The 23,533-nt window shown below is 37.2% G+C and overlaps 2 protein-coding genes across 4 annotated transcripts in view; both read right to left on the minus strand.

The window, feature by feature from the left end:
* Positions 1 to 4,628: 4,628 nt before the first annotated feature.
* Positions 4,629 to 23,533, minus strand: part of LOC133531880 (uncharacterized) — a 28,869-nt gene continuing 9,964 nt past the window's right edge. Inside the window, exons 1-4 of one of the 3 annotated variants that reach the window (XM_061870279.1) lie at positions 12,466 to 13,018; positions 11,238 to 11,652; positions 7,012 to 7,176; positions 4,629 to 5,643 (exon numbers count right to left, since the gene is read on the minus strand). In XM_061870279.1, coding sequence (XP_061726263.1) covers positions 5,048 to 5,643; positions 7,012 to 7,176; positions 11,238 to 11,652; positions 12,466 to 12,885 — 1,596 coding nt within the window. In that variant the 5' untranslated portion in view covers positions 12,886 to 13,018 and the 3' untranslated portion in view covers positions 4,629 to 5,047. Of the gene's footprint in view, positions 5,644 to 7,011; positions 7,177 to 7,911; positions 8,321 to 9,937; positions 10,626 to 11,237; positions 11,653 to 12,465; positions 13,019 to 23,533 lie in introns of those variants that run through there. The other 2 variants (XM_061870280.1, XM_061870278.1) reach the window with 2 other exon arrangements.
* On the minus strand, positions 14,118 to 18,009 carry LOC133531964 (uncharacterized). Its single transcript, XM_061870419.1, has 2 exons — positions 15,029 to 18,009; positions 14,118 to 14,224 (listed from the first exon to the last, which is right to left on the minus strand). Coding segments are annotated over exons 1-2 (2,949 nt in total). The 5' UTR covers positions 17,977 to 18,009; the 3' UTR covers positions 14,118 to 14,223.

A 23,533-nucleotide genomic window follows, 5' to 3' on the forward strand; every position in this document is an offset into this window, starting at 1 on the left:
ACATTATTATAGTTTCTATTTTCCTCCGTGAGCTTCTACGGATTATCGTCTTATCTATTGTTTAAAAACCGCAAAGGCGCGTGCCACTATGAAAAAATGGTCAAGCCGCATAGGTAGCGTTTATTGAATTAGTACTCTATTGAGCACGGAATAAGATTCATTATGAACTAATACAGAATTCTAACAGAATAGCTGTCTGATCTCTATTGGTGCGTCTAAGGTAGGCGACTAAACGCTCTCAAACCAGCTTAACTTGTGACACTGCGATCCGAAACAAAGATACGTATTCGAAGACCTCGCTTGCACTGGTAATGCGAGCGCACGGCTAGCTAGCGCCAAGGAAGCAATGTTATGTTTCTCGAGGAGCAGGTAAAAAACAGGGCCGGATTTTCACACAAATATATTTGGGTGGTTTTACGAAATAACGCTAACTCTTCAGACTTCTAACAAACTGACACTGTTTGTATGGTTTGCTTGAAAGAGTTAGCGTGATTTGACTCTAAACGATATGCATATTTTGTTTTATATTTATTTATTTTATGCATACACTATTATGTATATGTTACTTATTTTTTGTTGACTCATAATATAAATTTGTATAAATGTTTTACTAAATGTGTACTCTATTGTAAATAATATCTTTATTTTAGTGTACATAATTATAACGACGACCGGTCTGGCCTAGTGGGTAGTGACCCTGCCTATAAAGCCGATGGTCCCGGGTTCAAATCCTGGTAAGGGCATTTATTCGTGTGATGAGCATGGATATTTGTTCCTGAGTCATGGGTGTTTTCTATGTATTTAAGTATTTATAAATATTTATATATTATATATATCGTTGTCTAAGTACCCTCAACACAAGCCTTATTGAGCTTACTGTGGGACTTAGTCAATTTGTGTAATAATGTCCTATAATATTTATTATTATTATTTATTTATAACATATAGGTCTATTTTAACATTAGTAGTACGGGATTGTTAAATGGATATACATATTTATTACTATTTTACCATTGTTTTATAGTTTATTTAAAATTAGCCTGTTTAAAGTTTAAAATTAGCAAACAACTGTTTAAACAGTTGATTATAAAAATGAGTATATCTCGTTATTATTGTAATTACACAAACCCATTCTGTTAGATGTGTACCTACTATTTAAATAGTGTTATGTTTTATCTCTTTAAATTAAAGAACGTAAAACCACCCAAATATATTTGTGTGAAAATCCGGCCCTGTTTTTTACCTGCTCCTCGAGAAACATAACATTGCTTCCTTGGCGCTAGCTAGCCGTGCGCTCGCATTACCAGTGCAAGCGAGGTCTTCGAATACGTATCTTTGTTTCGGATCGCAGTGTCACAAGTTAAGCTGGTTTGAGAGCGTTTAGTCGCCTACCTTAGACGCACCAATAGAGATCAGACAGCTATTCTGTTAGAATTCTGTATTAGTTCATAATGAATCTTATTCCGTGCTCAATAGAGTACTAATTCAATAAACGCTACCTATGCGGCTTGACCATTTTTTCATAGTGGCACGCGCCTTTGCCGTTTTTAAACAATAGATAAGACGATAATCCGTAGAAGCTCACGGCGAAAAATAGAAACTATACACAAATTGATTAAGTCCCACAGTAAGCTCAATAATGCTTGTGTTAGGGTACTTAGACAACGATATATATAATATATAAATACTTAAATACATAGAAAACACCCATGACTCAGGAACAAATATCCATGCTCATCACACAAATACATGCCCTTACCAGGATTTGAACCCGGGACCATCAGCTTCGTAGGCAGGGTCACTACCCACTAGGCCAAACCAAAGTATATAAAGTGTAGATAAAATTATGGTTGCCCACAAAAAGTGCGAGATTACGAAGAAATGAAGCTAAATTGGTATGTCTACATTATTTGCAATTTCTATTGAACTCCATATTGATATTCCTTAGTTGCATTAATATATTTTATTTTCACAAGATTTCAACTGTCACAAATCAAATTCATTATCTGTAAGCATCAATCTGTATCTACAAACAACACTTAAAAACAGAAATATAAGTAAGCCATATTAAAAAAAAAAAAAAAAACAGAAATCACAGCTGACAGCAGCATCTTTTAGCAAATCAGCTATTTAACATATTTCTAAAGTACCAATATAAATAGAAAATAGAATTAAATCTATTTTTTGTATGAATATCATATACACACAAAACAAAATATTGAGAAATAGGAAAATTTCTCATCATCTGACAATACTGCATTTTATACAGCTATTTAAGAAACATTCTTACTTAAAGAAGAAAATAACTTATACTATATAAGAAGTAACTAGATATGTACATTTTGTGTTCTATTATCATACATCAAGACAATATGCATGATGACAGTAACAAAGAATCATGGAAATAAAAGTCTCATTCTACAAATAACCCTTATTTCAGTATAAATTTTAGAATTAATAATTGTTTTTTTTTAATGAAAAAATCTCCAATCCGCCATATTGCTTGAAACACCAGTGTTTTCCAAACACTCACGTCATCACTCCATGATATATTTGAGCAGCATAGACAACCACATTGAACGTGATCCATACGTCCGCACCAAACAGTTTAGATAAACAAAAATGTATATATTTTTTATTTCGCCATTAAACATTTATTACGTTCTATGGCTGAATTGCAAAAAATATTTACGTAACACAATTGAATATTCACAAAAAAGTGACACAAAAATGATTAAAGTTACACAAAAAAAAATCATAAACACCGTGTCACATTGAACAAAAGAATACATATGATAGCTATCTAAAAAAATTTAGATTTATTTTTAGAAATTCGACTTTGACGGAAATACCAATTGCCTACCTAATTAGCGAAACCATAAGTAAACATTTCTAAATGCAGAATTTTGAGAACTAATTTATTACGAGCTATTTTTAACTTGCAAAGTTTGTTTGCGTGTTCGGGTCAAACATTGCAACTGAAATTTAATGTATTGTCCTCAATCGATTAACGAAAAAATGTTTGTTAAAGACCCTTATTAGTTTTGAAAGACCTTTCTAACGATAACCCACACTGTAGGGTTGAAGCAAAAAAACAATTTCACTCCCACTTAACGTGTAGGGGAAGTACATTAAAAAAATATATTTTAGATTTTATTGTACGACTGTCGGCTTTATTGATTTATATGTCCATGCCAAATTTCATCTTTTTAGCACTAACGACCACGGAGCAAAGCCGAGGAGAGACCGACAGACGGACATGGCGAAACTACAAGGGTTCCTAGTTGACTACGGACCCTAAAAACGAAAGTAAAACCGGTATTTTCACTCAAAATTTAAATGTATCTAAATAATTTATCTTAAATTGCAACCATGCGAGTGTTTTTATATAAAATGAGTTATGTGTAATTTTTTTTGCAAATGTATTTTTTTAAGATGTTAAGCAGTTTATGCACATATTTATTCCACAATCAATGAACGTATCGATATATTAATGTCAATAAATCGATTAATTGAAATTAACAAATTTCAAGTAAATGGTTGGTTTCCTTTCACATCTCTTTCCTACATCACTGCAATATTTATAAAACAATGACGTCACAAACGGACGTCATGACACTAGCGTGCGTTTTCGTGCGAGGTCTAAAATAGTTTTAAAAATGCAATTATTTATGTGTGTATAGCTGAAATATTGTGTTTTTCGGAACCAATACAAGCGTTTGTTATTCGTATACCTCGAAATCAAAAATTCCTTGCAGCTTTTCACCTATTCGCGTATCGCCGCGATCTCATAATTTCTGAACAGATTTTTTTTTGTAGTATGATTTTTGGTCGCCAATTACAATGGTGTATAAAATTCATAGTATATTTACTTCCCTGCCTTTCTTCAATGTAGTCGCTTTTCACCTCGATAGATATTTGTTTATAATGCGTTATTACATATCGCGACATTTCCTTTAAGCACTAGACCTCTATAGTTTTGTTTTGTAAATGCATTTCGCACTTGTAGTTTATCTCCTGGTTTTGAGTGTGATATATGTAACCTTAGAGGTAGATTTCCTATATAACAAATTCTCCAAAGCTAGTTCTACAGACAATAAATCAATTATGAATTATAAATTAAGAATTAGTTAATGTATGGCTGTAACAATGAGGTCAATAAGCGACCGTATTTTTATTATATCGCAGTGATATAGCCAATTATTTTTACGATTAATACAATACAGTACAACAATATGCGACCCAGGTAAAATGCAACAAAAAATGTTTGCGGCTATTGATAATACATGCTACATCAAAATTTGCTACTGTTGTAAACATCTATTGAAAATATATGCGGCTAACTAAATAGGATATTGAAAATACATGCTACATTAAAATTTGCTGCTGTTGTAAAAATCTATTAAAAATATATGCGAGTAACAAAATATACCACCGATATTACACGCTACAACAAAATACGCTATCACGGCGAAACGCGAATAGGTGAAAAGTTACAAGGATTTTTTGATTTCGAGGTATACGACTTACAAACGAATACAAGGGTACCAACAATATTAAAAAAGAGATTCCAAAATGTGTCATCATGCCTATTGTCATGTATTTAAGTAAAGAAACAAAACTAAAACTTCAGTCTTATACTTTTTTATATCTTAACAATATCTGAATTTTTAATTATATATCTTAGGAGATATACATACATACTTAACCTACTTTATTTTAGTTTGGGAATTATGGTTGATATTTTTTAGTCTATCTCATCCGAAGAGTATTTTTTATATCCCAATTGTAGTAAATGTGCACACAATATACATTTTGTACCATAAACTTTTTTTTTTTACACGAAACATTTTTAACATAAAATCATGCTCTCTGGCAAAAGGTACGATTTTGTTTAAGTACCATTTATACTGTAAACTTTGAAATATAAAATAAATTAAGAAATCACCTAACTTACAACAAAGCCAGATTTATTAACAGAACAGAACTTTACTTAAAAATAAAATAAATCACTCTTAATGTCTCAACTTATCTTAGTGTATTAATTTTAGTCATTACACTCTTCACTAGACTTTTTGCCTTTCACGCGTGTATCACTAAATGTCTGCTTCCCTTTTTGATAATCTAAAGAACTTTCAGCAAGTTCCAACTCACTAGGTTTCACTTCAGTCCCCGTATCACTAAAATCAACACTATCTTCACTATTTTTATCCTCATTTTCCATCCTTTCTTGTTTTATATCAATTATTAATTCAGTACTTAGACTTTTTACACGTTTCCCCTTTTTCACTTTCTTCATCTTTTTATCATCGACTCCATGTTTCCTCTTGTGAGTTTCTCTCAAATATATTGTTTCGCCGAGCGTTAATGCATCTTGACGAATTTCAACTTTACTTTCATCTGAATCTTCATCCGTCGACTCAAATTCAGCTTTGACTATTTGAGTATCAATTTCTATGTGTTGGAATTTGTTGTTGCGACTGTTGACCGAATTGTTTGCATTTGTAGCATTGTTTGGACAGACGGCGACCAGTGAGAATTGTGCAGTGTTGACTTGTTTGATGAATTCAAAGGTTTCTAGTAGCTTCGCGTCGCAGTCACGGCAGATGGTTTTCGGGAGAGAGTCTATGCTGAAGTCCAGTTCTGGAAATAGAAAAAGTAAAAAATGAAAAAAAAAAAAACGAAACAAGATTTTTAAAAACAAGAACAAGCGAGTTACTGGACTTCGAAAGACAACCGTTGCGTATTATAAATAAAATTTGGTCTAAGACATAATTGAACTTAGAAGTATTGTAAGATATTCTTGAAGCCAGCCATTATGAGATCTATGGCATTTTCTTTAAAACCCTCAATAAAAACAAATACAAAAAACCGGACAAGTACGAGTCGGACTCGCCCACCGAGGGTTCCGTACTTTTTAGTATTTGTTGTTATAGCGGCAACAGAAATACATTTTCTGTGAAAATTTCAACTGTCTACATAGGTAGACGGTTCATGAGATACAGCCTGGTGACAGACGGACGGACGGACAGCAGAGTCCGCGCGCACCGGCGAAACGCTAGGGTTGCCGACGCTTAGAAATGTTTTGTACAAATAAGTACCTACTTTAACTATAGATTCTATAGAAGATACCTACCTACTTTAGTAGGTACAAATAAAAGTTTTAATGGTAAAACTATCATTAGAACTTGCCATTAGCTGTAGGAAAGGGTAGAGTAAAATAACTATGAGCAAGATAAGTTGTAAGTAAGTAAATATTCATTATTGTGCACCATACAGTTAAAACAAACACGGAAAGCGAAATACAAGCTTAAGATTACCTACTCTTACCTAAGAACAGGCGGTCTTATCGCTAAAAAGCGATCTCTTCCAGACAACCAAGACAAGAGATAAGTTGCAATAAGTAATTATAATATTCCGTTTATGCGTTTCATTCTGAAGAGTGACTGTGTGACTTCGTTTAAAGTTTAAAACTTGACAGATATTTATGTTACACAATAAAGAAAAATATGATAGAAATCATAAATAGACATACATCGTATATCGTAATTAAAAATAATAACAGTAGGTGTACTTATGTTGAGAATGTCTTCTAACTTGTCCTATCTATCGGAAGAACAAAAAACGATATTTCTTATTAGTTTTTTTGTTTTTGAATCCATTCACATTACACGCTGTGTTTTTTGTTTGTGACGAAGATACTTCTTTCGCATACATTTTGGCATATTCGAGCGCGCGGCGACGCGGCATGCGTACGTGAGACAACCAACTGGCTTGCTTTTGTACCGTGAACGGGACGAGATTCGTAGGTATATATTCGAGCTCGCGCGGAGAGTTCCATAGGCCTGATATAGCTTTTAAGGAAACTGGAACATGCCTTTACTAGTCTAACATGAAAATTAGATTTCAAAGTCCATTTATTGTATGATATCCACAAGAAAGACCTTAATATAAAAAAGTTTATGACCTAAATATACAATGGAAATCGCCCGTTCATCGCGTGATACATACCGACTCGCAAATGATTGAGTGCCAGTGAAGTCTTGTTGCCCATGAGGTAGGGCTTCTGAACGACCGGGGAGCATTCCTTGAAGTCACCGCAGAAACGGCACTGCTTGCCTCTGTTCGGCCCTGAAGGCGAAGGTTCTGGCTGCGTTCGCGTGCTGGAGTCAGAATCTGAAAAAAAAAGAACAAGAATAAGATAAAGCCTGTTATATAAGTATGACTATGGCGCCGGGTATGGGCACATTAGTTATAACAGTTGTCAACAAAAAGCAAATAGTATGAAGGAATTTTTCCCATGAAGTGTGTTGTGTTTGTACTCATACCATTGCTAATGGTAAAGAAGAGCCACCTGTTTCTATCTCATCTGCATCATGGGTGAGACAGCAATATTAATTACGCGAGTTTGAGAGAAACAGGCAGACCAATGTACGAAATTCCGCGTTCTAAGTGTCTCTTCTTTAATGAAAAAAGACAACGGAATACTATTAAAACATGTAATGTAATAATATCTCATCAAGAGTAGATGGTGGTGTCACAAGTTTTGCAGTAATGGTATGCAAGTTTTAGGAAATATCCCACATATTACCCGTACTGTATAGTACCATCTACTTGAGCTGTGAAAATAAAAATCAGCAACTTAATTGAAATAAAAACCTTTTTTTAACAAATTCTTTTACTATATAGCAATTTTTTGCCAAGAATTTCATTTCTTAAATAATTTTGAAAACCAACTTCTTTTTTAGATAGTATACTTTTCTTTATACCAGGTGGCAAATAAGCATAATTTAAATATGATAGTTTTATTTTATTATAGTTTTTATTGCTGTTAGAAATTATAAACTAATACAGATTCACAACTTAACAAATACAGAACTAAATATAATCTACCAGACATTTCTTTCTTACCATTAACAAATGGTTCACCTGCACACCGCTCAACCTTCTCAACAGGCACCCGCGACCCCGCACGTAAAGTATGCCCCGTGTAAGACTTGGCGTCCGGTAACTTCAGAAACTCTGCTATCTCTTTAGGCATCTTACCAAACTTATTTTTCCCGATTACTTGCGCACGGCATTTTCCATCTCTAAATGCTTGGAAAAAGCGATTACTTGGAGCCGAAGCTACACGTAAATCTTGATATTTTTTAACTGTCTTATAATATTTCCCTGGGACCACAAAAGAATCTTGTAATTTGTTTTTGGTATGAGGTATTTTTATGATGAATATTTCTCCGTGGTTTTCTATGTGGCTTGTTGTGAGCAATGAGAGTTCTTGCCGTCTTAGGCCTCCGGTGACTCCGAGGATTAGGGCTACCTGAAATTGAGTAAGATGGTGATTTAGTTAGGATCATTGTGATCCCTAAACTGGGAGAGAAAGTATCAATATCATTGGGTAGATATGCGAGCGTGTTCCAAGCTGAGGTATGTGCAATAGCGCGCTGTGCACGTATAATCAAAGAGAGCGTGAAGCAAGAGGGTGCTGTTGTAATATATACCGACAGCCAGGCAGCACTGAAGGCACTGAAGAAAGTATCAGTCACCTCCGCTCTCGTGAGAGAATGCAGAGAGGAGCTAAACTCGATAGGCAAGCAAAGAAGTGTCACGGTGGCATGGGTGCCGGGGCACCAGGGAGTAACAGGGAACGAGAAAGCGGACGAGCTGGCGAGGATGGGGGCGGAGACGGAATACATGGGTCCGGAACCGGCTCTACCTATGTCAGCGGATGTCACGAAGGGAGTTATAGAAAAGGTAAAAGAAATGGAAGCACAGAGAGAATGGGAAGAAGAGACTAGCTGCAGACAGTCCAAGATGATGGTCAAGGGCATTGACCACAAAAGAACTAGGTATCTTCTGAAACTAGGTAAGAGCAGTCTGAGAATACTGACAGGTATCATTACTGGTCATAATACTCTCAACAGACATCTTAAGGTAATGAAAATAAACAGAGACGCCTCCTGTCCACACTGTGGTAAGGAGGAAACTAGCTTTCACCTACTAGCAGAATGTATTATGTACGCGGCACTGCGATATAATATATTCGGTAGAGATTCACTAATAGAAAATGAACTAAAGGACGTCGAACTTAAAGATGTCCTTCTGTTCTGCAGGAAAACAAGAAGATTTGAGGAGATTGGTATGGGAATGCCGCCGGGACAGTAACCTGCAGCTCCAACTACAGGGAACTGGGCTGAATGAACGCAACATGCGATCGACAGCCCGCCTGCTTCCGGCCGGGCGTCCCTAACCTACATCTACATCTACATCTAGTTAGGATCAAGTGACATAACAATTTTTTTTTGTGACAAGGCAAGATCGAAAATAGATAATGGTCAAAAACATAACTAATTGGTTCCTAATATACAACAAGAGGTGCCACAGACACCCGAAAATGAGTTAGGAAGACAATTTCCCACCAAAGTGGATACAAACTAGGATTGGATCACAAAAGCATCTTTTTACCTGTTTTTGGTATGAGATTTATTTTGATGAATATTTCTCCATGCTTTTCTAGTTAAGGTCAATGTGGAGAAGACCGGCATATAAAATTTTTGGTTGGGAAGACCGTCAGAGGACAAGAACTTGTATATTTGTATTCATACTTTACTCAGACACGGGCAGAAAGGAAGAGCTTCGATCATTCTGCTCTACTGACCTTCTGTAAGTTAAGTTTGTGTGCAAACACAAGAATAAGAAGCTACAAAAGAGCATATAGATGGTCTTCTCCACTTTGAACTTAATTCTCAATACAAACCCCTGGGTTTTACATAATACACACAATAAACCATTTTGTAATCATGCCTGTAAATTTTATTGCCTTGTATCTGTTTTTTTTTTTCAATAAAGAAAATAAAATAAAATACAAAACTAGTACTGGAAGCAGACCTTAGTAAAGCATAATCAGATACTAAACTAATAAAAAGCTCCAACTTACCTTAGTCGCCAGATACTTGTCATCCGGGGCTTCATCTATGAACTTCTCAATATTCTCAATTGAGAGAGCCTTTAATTTCTTGCAAACATATCCCTTATTCAAATTCCTCAACAACGCTACGACTCGCCGATAATTCTCCATACATATATCATGGTTACGTTTCAACCCACATTTCAACATTGAATACATAGCCCATAACGTAGATGGCTTGTATTTAGCTGACATCTCTTCAAAATAAGATAATATTATATCCTCGTTCAATGAATCCGTATCCTTATCTTTTCTCCAAGTGAGAAAATTTTCGTAAGCGTAAATATAACGATCTTTAGATTTGACCGGATATATATCGGTTTTAGTTGTATTTACGGATAGCGGTTCACAATCGGAATCGTCGGAGGACATTTTTACGCGGTTTGTAACGGTCCCGAAAATAAGCGTTTTATTCAGTTACTTCAATTAACTGAACAACTCCAATACATATCTTTAAAAACCACAAGTAAAAATTAACAGCGCTTGTGCAACGAATTAACAGAGCAGAGAGAAAAGGTTTAATTAGCACAGTTAGAGCAGGTAGCACAAGCAGAACTCTGAGAACTGTCATAAAGAAATGTCATTGATCCCACGCTACAGAGTGAAAATATTTCGTTCGGAAACATGAGACGAAGTCATTGCGCTCATAGCTCGGCGCTTGTACGCGGCGCTAACTTTTGAACCGTGAGCCCGATTGCGATTATACAATTTAATACGACATTGAGGATCGCTCACGCTGATGGGTGCATGCGAAATGACGTGAAAGTCGTGAGTAAGGTCCACGCCAATCACCAAGACGATCGTCAAGGTTGTATCAAAACCAGTTTAAAACCATAGACCAAGCTACATATTTTAGTTGGCAGCAAATTTCAGAAGTTTGACGTTTAAAAAACACATGCACAGTCAAAATTGCTGCTAACTTAGCTTAGTCTAACTCTAATAAAATGTGAAATTGGAATCAACAACGTAACACAATACCATTAGGACAAAAGATATGAAAAAAAGTTGGGAGCCAACCACTAGGGTACACACTGGAACCCTCTATTATGCGTGGTCCAACATGCACACGTGGCCGGATTTTTGGGGTTATTCCGTTATGCGTTACCACTAGGAAGTTACCGGTAACTAAAAAAAACTGTAGTTTCCACCAATTTAGTGGTCACAGCAGATATTATTTTCCAACTATTATGTTGATGGTAGCAGGTGAAAATAACCCAAAACCAATATTGCATAACACTAGTAATTAGACCCATAAAAAGCCACTCCTTACCATTCATTGGAACATCAATACAGCGATCAGCAAACACCCTTGGGCAATCAGCAGATGTAGATGCTTTGCGAAATGAATGGCCTGTATATGCATTGGCATCGGGCAAATTCAGGTACTCTGCTATCTCCCGCGACATTGAGCCAAACCTATTCTTACCAATCACTTGAGCGCTACATTTACCATTTCTAAATTGTTGAAAAAAGCGGTTGGTTGGTGCTTTAGTTGTACGTAAACTGTGATATTTTTTAACAATTTGGTAATATTTGCCTTGTACCACAAAGGAGGCACGTGATCTGTCTTTGGTGTGGGGTATTTTTATTACAAACACTTCTCCATGGTTTTGTATGTCATCGGTTGTGAAGTCTATGAGATCTTGCTGGCGGAAGCCACCAGTGACTGCGAGAATCAGAGCTACCTGTAATAAATGTAATCCACCATTGTTATTTTCGTTTATATTTTAATGTAGTACTGCCCATAGGAAATAAACAATCAATCAATTTTTCGTGTTATGGCTCCATCAAGGTGTTGATGATTCTGCCAATGCCGAGGTTGGGGTGGATAAGACACGGCTAGTATATGAATCTTATCATATTACGGTCATAGACAGTTGTATTTCTTTGCAGATTTATCGGATACTCCATAGGAAATAGTATATGCTCATTTGTTTCTTGCATACTTTATAGTTAAAAACAAACATTAACTCAATATTTGTTAAATTTCAATACAAGATATACCTTGTTTTTTTTTTCCTGTTAATTTCAAGGGTGCATTCCTGAGCATAAATTAAGTTACTTTCTTAAAGACACTGGTATTCTAATAAACTCCATTTTGGAGATAATCAATAACTTATTTTTAAGTCATAAGGCCTTCCAAACTTATACACCCTTAGGGCCTGTTTACATATTTATTAGTGTTTAGTACTAGTTTATACATTTGCTGCTTAATACAAGTATTATCTAGAATGATTGATATTCGAATTGTCATTGATATGTTATAGTTTTCAATTGTTTGATTGAGTTAAATACCTGTATTACAACAATCCTATGTGCAGCACTTAATTACTTATCATGAAAATTAAAAAAAATAGTAAAACTTATTGAAATTAACTATGCCGTTTAGTTTCCTTTAACATACTTAGCCATATGGTATAAATATGAATACACCTTTTAAACTTCTTAGGTGTTTAGATATGTAACTAAAATCCAAATAATATGTGATAATAACTTACCTTAGTAACAAGATATTTATCATCGGGCGCCTCATCGATAAACTTCTCAACATTCTCATATGTGAGCGTCTTCATTTTCTTACAGACATATCCTTCAGATAATTTCTTCAAAAACGCGCTTAATTGGCAATATTCCTCCATATTAACGTTATGCCTGCGTTTCAAACCACTTTTCAACATTGAATAAATTGCCCATAAAGAAGTAGGTTTATATTTTGTAGATATTTCTTCAAAATACAACAATAACACTTCCTCGCAGAACGATGTAATGTTCTTTTCTTTTTGCCAAGAAATAAAGTTTTCGTATGTTGATATATACCTTTCTTTTGACTTTTCCGGTAATACATCAAACGACATTCTGTCCGAATTTGAGATGACAAGCCTCACAAAGTAAAACGTATCGTATAAATTCAAGAACATAAACGTACAGATTTCAATCGATACAGGCACAACACCGTATTAACGTATTAATAACAACAAATGTAACAACAGCGATGATCATTGGCGCATTGTAGTCTCAGTGTCATCCCAGTCTCCCAATGACAATAACATTGATTCCATACCACAGATTATGTAAAGGTTTCGTTCGGAAACAAGGGAAATATATAAAGGAAGAAAAACAGATTTTTTTTACCCGACTGCCAAAGGGAGGAGGGTAATGTTTTTCGAGTGTATGTATGTCTGTTTCTTTGTGGCCTCCTGTAGCCTAAACGGCTTGATGGATTTCGATGTATGAAGTATCGTTAGATTCATCTTGATCACGGGAGTGTCATAGGATAGGATTTTTTGGGGGTAACTAAAAGTTATAAAAAAAAAAAACCAACTGCACACTAAAAAGGAGGAAAACAAGCCCCACAAGAATATTGTTGTTGATGGTAAGTATCGCAGGCGGGGACCAACAACCAAAATTACTATAAGTAACCCTCTGTTTACATCGCCATTGCCAATTACATCCACACTTTATCAGGACCCGATTTCAAGCCCGAAAAATAATATTTTTGAGTGTCACCTAATATCAGCACATCGTTATTCATATGCAAAAATATCAAACATTGAACGTTTTTGACAATTAGGCGGGTCCACACAGAACGAATATACGCGCGAGGCAAGTTGCGTATGCTCGCTCTGTGTGAACCTGCCTATTCGAGACAAAAGTTTTTTTTATTTCAAATATTGTGAACGATGTGCTGATATTCCGTGAAATGGATAACGATTATCAGGCCCGAAATAGGGGCTGATTTCGGGCCCGATATCGGGAAGTGTGGATGTAATTGGCGCTTAAGGCCAGAGCGCACTGGCTACGTGTGCGTAGACGTAATATTTGAACCGCGCATGCACACGTCAAGCAAACGGTGTGCTGTCTCTCATAATGATCTGTATTATGGAGTGTGAATTTAAAAGGAGTGAAATCTCTTATGGTAGAACTGTTGCAAAAGTGTCTAGCTATCAGCTATAAATAATAGTTCCAAATCTCTCCAGAGTAGCGCTAGAGTAGCTAAGAACCTAGGCGTTATTTGTGGCCGCCTCTCCCCTAGCCGCCTACGGTATATAAATGAGACCGTAAAGAGGGGAAAGGCGGCAACTTATATATATGTTATATTAGGGGGATCTATTGGGGTATAGAATGCATCGCATACATACCTTCATATCCCATAAGGGACTCTTCCTCCTCACTCTCTCTGCACCTCAACTCCTGGGCCAGAGGAGCCTTAATCTGCTTCGCTTATCTTAAGGCGGCTGAATGTATGACACCCGAGATCTGTGGGTAAAATTGCTCTATGAACATGGTATTCTCCAAACCATTAACCTCCACACATAAATCTATATATCTTACTAGTGAGCCCCATCTTACCCGGCCGGATGTAGGTTACACAAAGCCAACTACCTAAGTAGCTGTATAGTCAAGGGGGCGTACCGCAGCCGAAGCTGCCCCTTGCGTGCTGATAAAGGAGTAACTAGCGGCCGAAGCCACCTTACTCCTACACGGGGATAAAGGAGAACCTAGCAGCCGAAGCCACAGAACTCCTAACGCCTTTCTCTGGTTTCAAGGGGGCGTACCACAGCCGAAGCTGCCCCTTGCGTGCTGATAAAGGAGTAACTAGCGGCCGGAGCCACCTTACTCCTACACGGGGATAAAGGAGAACCTAGCAGCCGAAGCCACAGAACTCCTAACGCCTTTCTCTATAGTAGCCGCCCCCCTTACGGGGAGCATCTAGCAGCTAAACCTGCCATTCTCTTACACATTGATATAGGAGGATCTGCGGCCGAAGCCGCAGACTCCTACACAATCATAAGTCCCTAGTCCGCCTTACCTAAGATGGGCTCCCAATAGCTTCCACGTCAAGGTCACGTGGCAAGCTCGAACCAGAAAGGAATAAAGGAGATAATCGCACAGAGAAACCATACCACTACTGCGAGCTTTCACCAAGTAAATAAAATACTTAGCTTTAGATGATTCCGGACAGCTGTAGGCTTCCTCACTTTATATCACATTTTATAGAACTAGCGCGTTTCGCGCCATACTGAATCTAGCTTCACCAACTTACTACGTTGGTTAACTTACCACAGTTCCACATAGAGGGCGCTGTTCGGTGTTGCCGCAGGTGAATTAGTATTGTGGCATCGGATTTTCGCGTCCGTCGCGACACTCCCCAACACAGGCAGGAATAGGGCGACTAGATTGCTGGTCCATTCTTTGATCTTCTCAAGGGCTCGAAGAGCTGCGGCTCTCTTAGGTCTTGACTCGTTGCCTAGCGTAACCTCCTCCAGGTTGTGTGATTCTGGCTTAGTGTGCTCGTAAGATTCGAGGTCGACGACCGCGAACGGTTCTGGTTCGGACATAGACTTAGGCTTAGGCTCGTTTGACTCACTATACATAGGCTCTAGGATTCGTTGAGAGGAACTCCTTCCCTCTACTGGCGAGGCATAAGGTTGTACTTCTTCTTCTGGCTTATCTCTGACTGCTTGCGTGCATCTTTGCTCAGAAAGAGACTCGGATTCGGCAACATCGTTGACGGAATCCACCGTCATGTCATCTCTGCGTGACGAACGGGGTAGATTAGGAAGTTGCAGAGGTTCTTCTGCGCTTTCGTCGTAAGATGATGTTTGTTTACACTGTTCTTCTCCATCTTCGATCTCTAACGGGTAGAGATGCGCGATAGATCTTGTATACTCTGTATCTCCTACTCGTACCGTGGCAACCCTACATAAACCGTCGGCGCCTTTTCTTAAAGATACTATTTTCCCAACTTTCCAATTGACTCTGTTCTTCGTGTCACCTTTGATCTGCACGATTTGACCTATCTTTGGAGCCAACTTGGATATTACCCTAGGTTCTTTAGGATGGTGGGAATATCTTTCTCTCAAATTTAGGAGATACCGGTTCTCGAACATCTCTTTAAATTCTCTTAGAATTATCTGTGCTTTCTTCCAACCTTTAATTAAATTGTCTTTAGTCACCGTTCCTTGTGACGTAGTAGGATCCTTTCCTGACGTTTCCATAATGATACATTTTCCCATGGTAAGAAAGTCTGAAGGTTTTAATACATGATCAGGCTCCGAGTCCACGTAAGTTAAAGGTCTTGTGTTAAGAACCGCTTCTATTTCTTTAACCACTGTAACCAGCTGGCTGTCATTCAATAAATGTTTCTGTAAAGTTTTCTTCATACAGTTCTTAACCAATCCGACTAATCTCTCGTAGAATCCTCCATGCCATGGTGCTAACTGTGGTATAAATTTCCATTTTATTTCTTTATCTACGCAGTATGGATTCTGAAGAATCTCCGAGAGTAACTTAAAGTGAGCTGCGTTGTCAGACGTTATCAAGATAGGCACTCCTCTTGTTGAAATCATCCTGCGTAAGGCCAATAAACCTTCTTCCGCTGTTAGGTCCTTTACAACTTCTAGGTGAATGGCTCTTACAGCCAAACATGTATAAAGGCTAATCCACCTTTTGCAATTGCCATTCCCATTGTTAACTAGAAGTGGTCCCAGGTAGTCGGTACCAACGTATGTAAATGGAGAACTATAGTTGACTCTCTCTTTCGGTAAAGCAGGAGTTTCCGGTAGTCTATATGGCCCTCCGTCATGTCTCATACATTCAGGGCATTTCTTCAGGATCCTTTGAACTTGGCTTCTTCCTTGTGGAATCCAGTATGTTTCCCTTATCTTGTCTAACGTGTGACTCACTCCAACATGTTTATTTTCTTGATGAGTCTTTATTATAATTTCGTTGGTGAAATCTGAATTTTTTGGAATAAGTATAGGATAGCGTTTGTCAAATGACCAGTTTGTGTGTTTCATACGACCTTTGCACCTCAGTAACTCATCTATATCTTTAAATATGCCTAAATTCAAACTTAAACTAGTTACTTTTCCCTCTACTTCTAGAGGAAAATACTCTGCTTGAATTTCTTTCAATTTTTGAAACTTATTGTCTGGCATCTGACCATTCTCTTGATTTATTATCTCTTTTGCAGTTGTGCCATCTTCCGTTTCCACCGGGTTAACATTAGGTATATCTGGATCATCTATTTCCATCAGTTCTTCATCTTCTTGGATCCCAAGACCCTCCCCAGTCAAGAGAGAACTGGTGGGTCCACTGCCGGATGTAGTTGGCCACGTCTTCGGATCTTCTACTATAAATTGTGGACCACTCAGCCATTTCTCCCCGTCCTCTCTCGAACAGGTGGGTCTGGTGCCTACGTCTGCTGGATTTAGGTCTGTTGGAAGGTATCTGATTTCCAGATCTTTATTTGTTCTGATCTCTTCTATCCTCCTGGCAACGAAAGGTGGTAATAGTTTGTCAGATTTACACCATTCTATGACTATCTGGCTGTCGGTCCATAAGACTTGCCTTGCTATCTTCTGCTGGAAGAATTTAAGAACGAACTTTATCAATCTACTGCCAATCAGTACTCCTAATAGTTCAAGACGGGGTATCTTGAGACTCTCCTGATCTTTACTTGGTATTAAACGGGATTTACCAATGATGAAGCTTTTCCCCGAGCCGCAAACTAAAAAGACTGATGCTGCATAAGCCTGTAGGGAGGCGTCAGTGAAACAGTGTAGTTGGTAGCCTTTTCCCACTGGTGTCTTCATGTAGCATCTGTTCACTGACACTTCCCTAATGGCTTCTAAGTTCTGTCTGATGACGTTCCACTCTTCTGTTAGTTCGCTTGACAATGGCGAGTCCCACGACACTCCAGCCTTCCAGAGTCCTTGTAGAAAGAGTTTAGATGATAGAGTATAGGGCACGGCATAACCACATGGATCATAGATTGATGCAATAGTCTTCAGTATTCCTCTTTTTGTGACTGCTTCCTCTTGCAAGTTAGGTTTCAACTGAAGAGTATCTTTCTTAATGTCCCATTCTAAACCAAGTACCTTTACTTTATCTTCTTTACATGTATCAGAAACTTTCTTCATAAATTCTCGAGAATTTGAGCTCCAATCCCTGAGTGACATTGAAATATCTTGAAAAGATCCTTTTAGATTTCTGTAGAGCTCCATCGCTTCATCTGTAGTGCTGGAACCCGAAACAAAGTTGTCCACATATATGTCATTTGCTTTTAGTCTGACTTGTTGATGTTCCGCACTAGACAGGTGGTGTTTGATTGTTGCATTAAGCAAAAACGGTGACGAAATGACGCCAAATGGAACTCTACAAAACCTAAGGTGTAATAGGTTGTCTTGAGATATCGGTTTAGAGGTATCTTTGAGCCACAGGAATCTGGTTACGTCACGATCCTTTTCGTGTAACGCCATCTGTAAGAACGCCTTTTCAATATCCGAGGTTAGTCCTATCTGATGAGTTCTAAATTTAATGAGTAAACCTGTGAGGTCTTCTAACATGAGTGGTCCTCTGTATAAACATTCGTTCAGACTCTTGGTGTCTTTGCTGCTCTTGGAGCTAGCATCATAAACTATTCTCATAGGTTTCCCTCGATGGCATACTCCATGGAAGGGTAGGTAGTGAACTACGTTATCCGTTGACGTTCTTGAAGCAAGTACAACTTCTATTATACCCTTATCTAATTGTTGTTTAAACGTATCATCGTATGATAACAACGTGCCTTGATCCATACGCTTCAATAAGCTTGATAAGCGACCAAAAGCCATTCCATAATTATTGGGTAAGTCCGGTGGGTAAGTTATCCACGGCCAGCTTACCGTGTAACGATTATTTAATTTTAGAGTGGTATTATTAAAATACTTGATTGCTTCTTCTTCTCTAGTTGCTTTCGGTGAATCACTAATACCTATACATTCTAGTTCCCAGAGGCTCTTTATGTCTCCATCACAAAGGGGTGGGTCAGGTTGATGAAGCTTCGTTTCTATACAAGTCTGAGCGTAAGTCACTACATAGGGCTCGTCACTAAGCTGTGGTTCTGTTCTACCACTTATTATCCAACCAAGGGCAGAATCGACCAGGAACAGGTTACTACCCAATTGTATTTTCTTCTCGTAAATTAGGTTGAAGTAGTACTCGTTTCCAACCAGAATCTGCACCTGTCCGCTTAGCGAGCCGTCATCCGCTAGTATATATGACTCCGGTAAGTCCTTCAACTTGACAGTGGGTATGTATCCTCTTGAAATACGTTCAACGCAGTTGGCTTGTATAACTATCTTCTTATTTGTCCTTGACAGCAATTGTAAAGTAACTATTGGACTATGTATTTCTTTAGGAGGATCTTCACCGAAGGTAAATATAGTTAAATGACTTTCCTCTTCAATGGGAAGCTTCAATTCCTTGGCAGTTTGAAATGTGACATAGGAGCGCTGAGAGCCTGGATCTAAAAGAAGTCTATATTTATATTGTTTATTTTTATCATCTAGGGGGTTAGCCCTAACAACAGAAGTTTGAAGAGTAGTGAATCCCTTTCCTAGAACCGTCAGGACTGTTTCTTCATTGCAGTATTCTTCTGAAAATTTAAATGGCATAAAGCTCTGTTATGCGGTGTCTCACTACAGCAAATGCTACACTTACGTTTGTTCTTGCAGTCTTTTATAAAGTGGCCTAACTTCAAACACATGAAGCATTTCTTTCCAAGTCGTTTCTTTCTTTCTGCTAAGGTAGTAGCTTCAGAGCACTTATCATTGTAATGATCACCTTTGCAAAAGATGCATGTCCACGCTGTTCTCCCCTTCGAAGAGCCCTGCTGAGGTTCTGGTTGATCCTTGTTAGAAGTCGGAGTTTGTTTTGGTCTGTTCCATTTATTGGGTTTATTAATACTATCAAACTTATTCTTCCTTTCCGGTCTTCTATCAAAACCTCCTTGAGGATTTTGTTTCTTAGGGGGACCTTGTTGCTGTTTGGGTGGATATGCGCTTCTTGCACGTTTCACATTTATATGTAGAGTTCCGACTGTACTATCTTCTGCTTCATGCGTGCGTTTTCTTCCTGAAATCCTTTCAGCATCCTCTTTTGCGGTAATAATTCTATCTAATTGGTTCCTGATTTCTTGTATAGAATCATCATTAACCTTCAGCTTAATTTCGTAAACTAGATCGGGTGGAAATTTCTCCAGCAACATAAAACGAAGATGATTGTGATTGATGTTTTCACCTAATGATTCCAAAATTTTGAGATTTCGTTCAACTTCGTTGAATGTCTTTCTACAGTCTTCAGCGGTGCTTTTGGCCATCTTAACCTTATATAGTGTTGCATAATGCGCGTCAATGAGATGAGAGGTCTTGCCGAAACGCTCCTTCAGGATTGATATGGCTATTCTATAATTAGCATTAGTAGTAGACAGACCATCTATGGCTTTCTTGGCATCTCCCGTCACCGAGGCTTTAAGATAGGAGAGCTTGTCAACATCAGGCAGATTTCTTGAATCAATGTTGCTCTTGAAGGAGTCCCAGAACTCACACCAAAAGAGCACGTCTCCACTATACACCGGCAGCTGAAGTTTAGGGAGTCGGCACGAGGCATTCGCTTCCGGAGGTTTCTCTGTAGCATTGCTTTTCAAAGTTATTTGATCGATCTTCACTTTAAGTTCAGCCAAAGTCTCCTCTGCTTGAAGTTGCAATCCACTCAGTAAACATATTTCATCAGAAGCAGGTGTCGAAGCCAAGCGAAAGTACTCCATCAAGTCGTTGTCAAGTCTTTTCAGAGATGCATCTAATTTACTGTAAGTAATTTGAGCCTGCCCTATGTTCTCTGAATTAATGGTAACAGGAATAACTTCTAGGTCTGTGGTGAGTTTGTCGTTAATGAGCCTAAGCCTTCTTAAAAGCAAATCGTCCATTATGTTGTTTGTGTAAGCTCTTTTCTTGTTTAATCCTGTAACGTATAGAAATAAACCCATTTAACCTAAAGTCCTATTTATTTACTTATGTATGAAATGATTACGCTTGTAGATTTAATTAATACTGCCTTGCAGTAACTATGTTTCATACTTACTTTAGGTTGTTTAATTTTAAATTATTTTATTTATTCTTTATTTTAATGATCTCAAAATATTGAAATCTAAATTTAACTAATGATCTCTAAAATCCTTTCAAATTTGAAACCAAAGAAAGAATAAAAATCAAAGTCAATTAAATTACATGAATGAAACCATTGACCCAATCATAATCCGATGTTTCATTTAAATATCATGAGGGAGTAAAACAAGGGTGGAAGGCAACATAACATACACACCTACATATAAATGTGTCTAGTTTTATCTTTATAACTTATAGGTTACACCAATACAAGCGTCATCGACGTCAGTAAGTGATGTTGACGTTTATACACTGTTGCCACAACACAACCTCTAATGTTGGTGTCTCTGATTCAAGCTCACTCGTAGCACAACGAAAATTAATACTTTATTTCCATTTCACTTGTTTTATTGATCTATTTAATGATTATTTTATTTTTATTTCACTTGTTTGGTTTATTTATTTAGTAATAATTTTAATTTTATTTCACTTGCTTGGTTTATTTATTTAGTAATCATTTTAATTTTATTTATTTGAACACTTCAAAGAATCACTTATCTAATGAGTCTAATTGCACATAAAAGTCACCACAATAAATCTGGAAAGAAGATGTTAACTTATATATACACATACACACCACAATTGCTTTCGTATAATATAATCATGGACTTCAATATGGAATGCATGTAAAATAAATCAGGTATAAGTTCCCTTTAGGCCTATATACATAATATTGTATATAATTATACTTCTTACTTAACGTTTACTTACTCAACTAAATCCTTTGTACATACGCCGTAAATCAATTCACAAAGAAATAAATTGTCTTTCTTAGTTTAAATAAGGTAGCGTAATAATACCAAACTATCTAACTAGGGAACCCGAGATAACATTCCAGAAGGCCTATAGTAAGCTTGGAAAATTACTAAGGTTCGCCTCTTGTTTGGAAAATTCTAGATATTTCTAAAACTGAGTCGTACTAATATGAGCCGTGTTACCTAAACAATAGGGTTGACTCTTGTCTACGGTCGTCCCCAACTATCAACTTCTAGAAAGTGAAATTATTTCAATAAAGTAGGAGACGAAATCGACTCATAATTCATACATACGGAAGGATACTTAGTTAAAAACGGATTCCTTTTCTTGTTAGAAACCCAAATGATCATGGCCGCCATGCTGTCGGATCGCTTGCTATGAAATAATTTTCGTCGCGCGCATTTGTTTTACAGAATAGAGCTCTGTCACTGTGAAGTAAATGTTTAAAAACTTACCGAGAAATAGTCTAGTCCGATAGCAGGTCTAATCAGGGGGGTTTTCGTCAAATCCGAGTTGTCTTGTCCGGTGTGGTTGGCGGCGGCGAGTTCACTGTACCTATGAAGTAAATACGTAGTTTTTCACAATCTTGCCTATCTACACGCTTATCCCTTTGTTGGTGCCCTTTAAATTATAATATTCTCAATATTTACCAGCATAATTTGAGGAACCTTCTCGGGGAACTCGCGTCTGCTTGGAGATCTTCCGCCAACGATTCAAAATGGTGGAACGTTCACTTTGCAACAGTCAGTGTTGCCAAAGTCAACTCAAACCCCATAAATTTCGATAAATATGAAATGAATTTAGGGCCTTTAACAAATTTCTTTCTTCTTTATGTTGATTCCGTATAAATGATTGCATCCTTGTGTTCTTAAAACTACTTAAGTTCTAAAGTATAACGTAAATATAAAAGGTAAAATGTAGAGTGCTTACTCATACAAACTCTTATCTACTACACGTACGTTTCTTATAAGATGCTTATTAGTTATTCTGACTCGCATACGTTTACTTATTATAATCATATTAAATCCACAACTCTAACAACTAATGTATAATAAAATAAAGTAAATCTTCTACTTATATCTAAGTACGCTTTGCTATGACGTACCTACTGAAGCGTCTTATTGGAATTTGGTTATCGTATAACTTTTCTATGTTGAATCAGCTTAGCGACATAATTTTTCTTTCTTCTTTAATTTTCTTGAGAATCCCGATAATCCGCACATTTTCCGCGATTTGGTGGATAATCTTCCTAGTGTGGCAACACCTGCCATCTTGTTCTAGGCGGTTCGCGCCGCCTATTTTTCCGGTTACGTTGGTAACTCGAAGGCATTATTACACAATAGTGTATCACTTAATTTAAAGTAATAAATATCATAATTGATAAATATAGACAAATGCACCAATCCCTTTTTTATTCATCTTTGTTTATTCTTTTACTAATTTGCGACTCCATTCTAATTGGAAAATAAAATACATCCATTATGAAAATGTCGTGTGACTGCTTCCGGTCACCGCGATGTAATTTCTTCATGTTGGCTCCGTACAATGTTGATGTTCTGCCGTTCACGTATATAAAAACATGACTTATTAACTCAAAATATCTTCAATTGATGAATATTAATGCCAGCCTCTTTATTTAAAACGAGCCTAAATTAATGTCGAACCAGATGTAATAAGAAAACACTTTAAAATGTACACATAAAATATAAAACCTCGCAGTTTTCGCTACTGTTAGCGCCATCTATGACTTCCGATAGTAAACATATATGCCTATAGTGAAGATGTATGCTTTGCATTCTTTATATTATTTATTCTCAACAAA

The sequence above is a fragment of the Cydia pomonella genome, chromosome 26, assembly GCF_033807575.1.
Source record: "Cydia pomonella isolate Wapato2018A chromosome 26, ilCydPomo1, whole genome shotgun sequence".
NCBI classification, from domain to species: domain Eukaryota; kingdom Metazoa; phylum Arthropoda; class Insecta; order Lepidoptera; family Tortricidae; genus Cydia; species Cydia pomonella.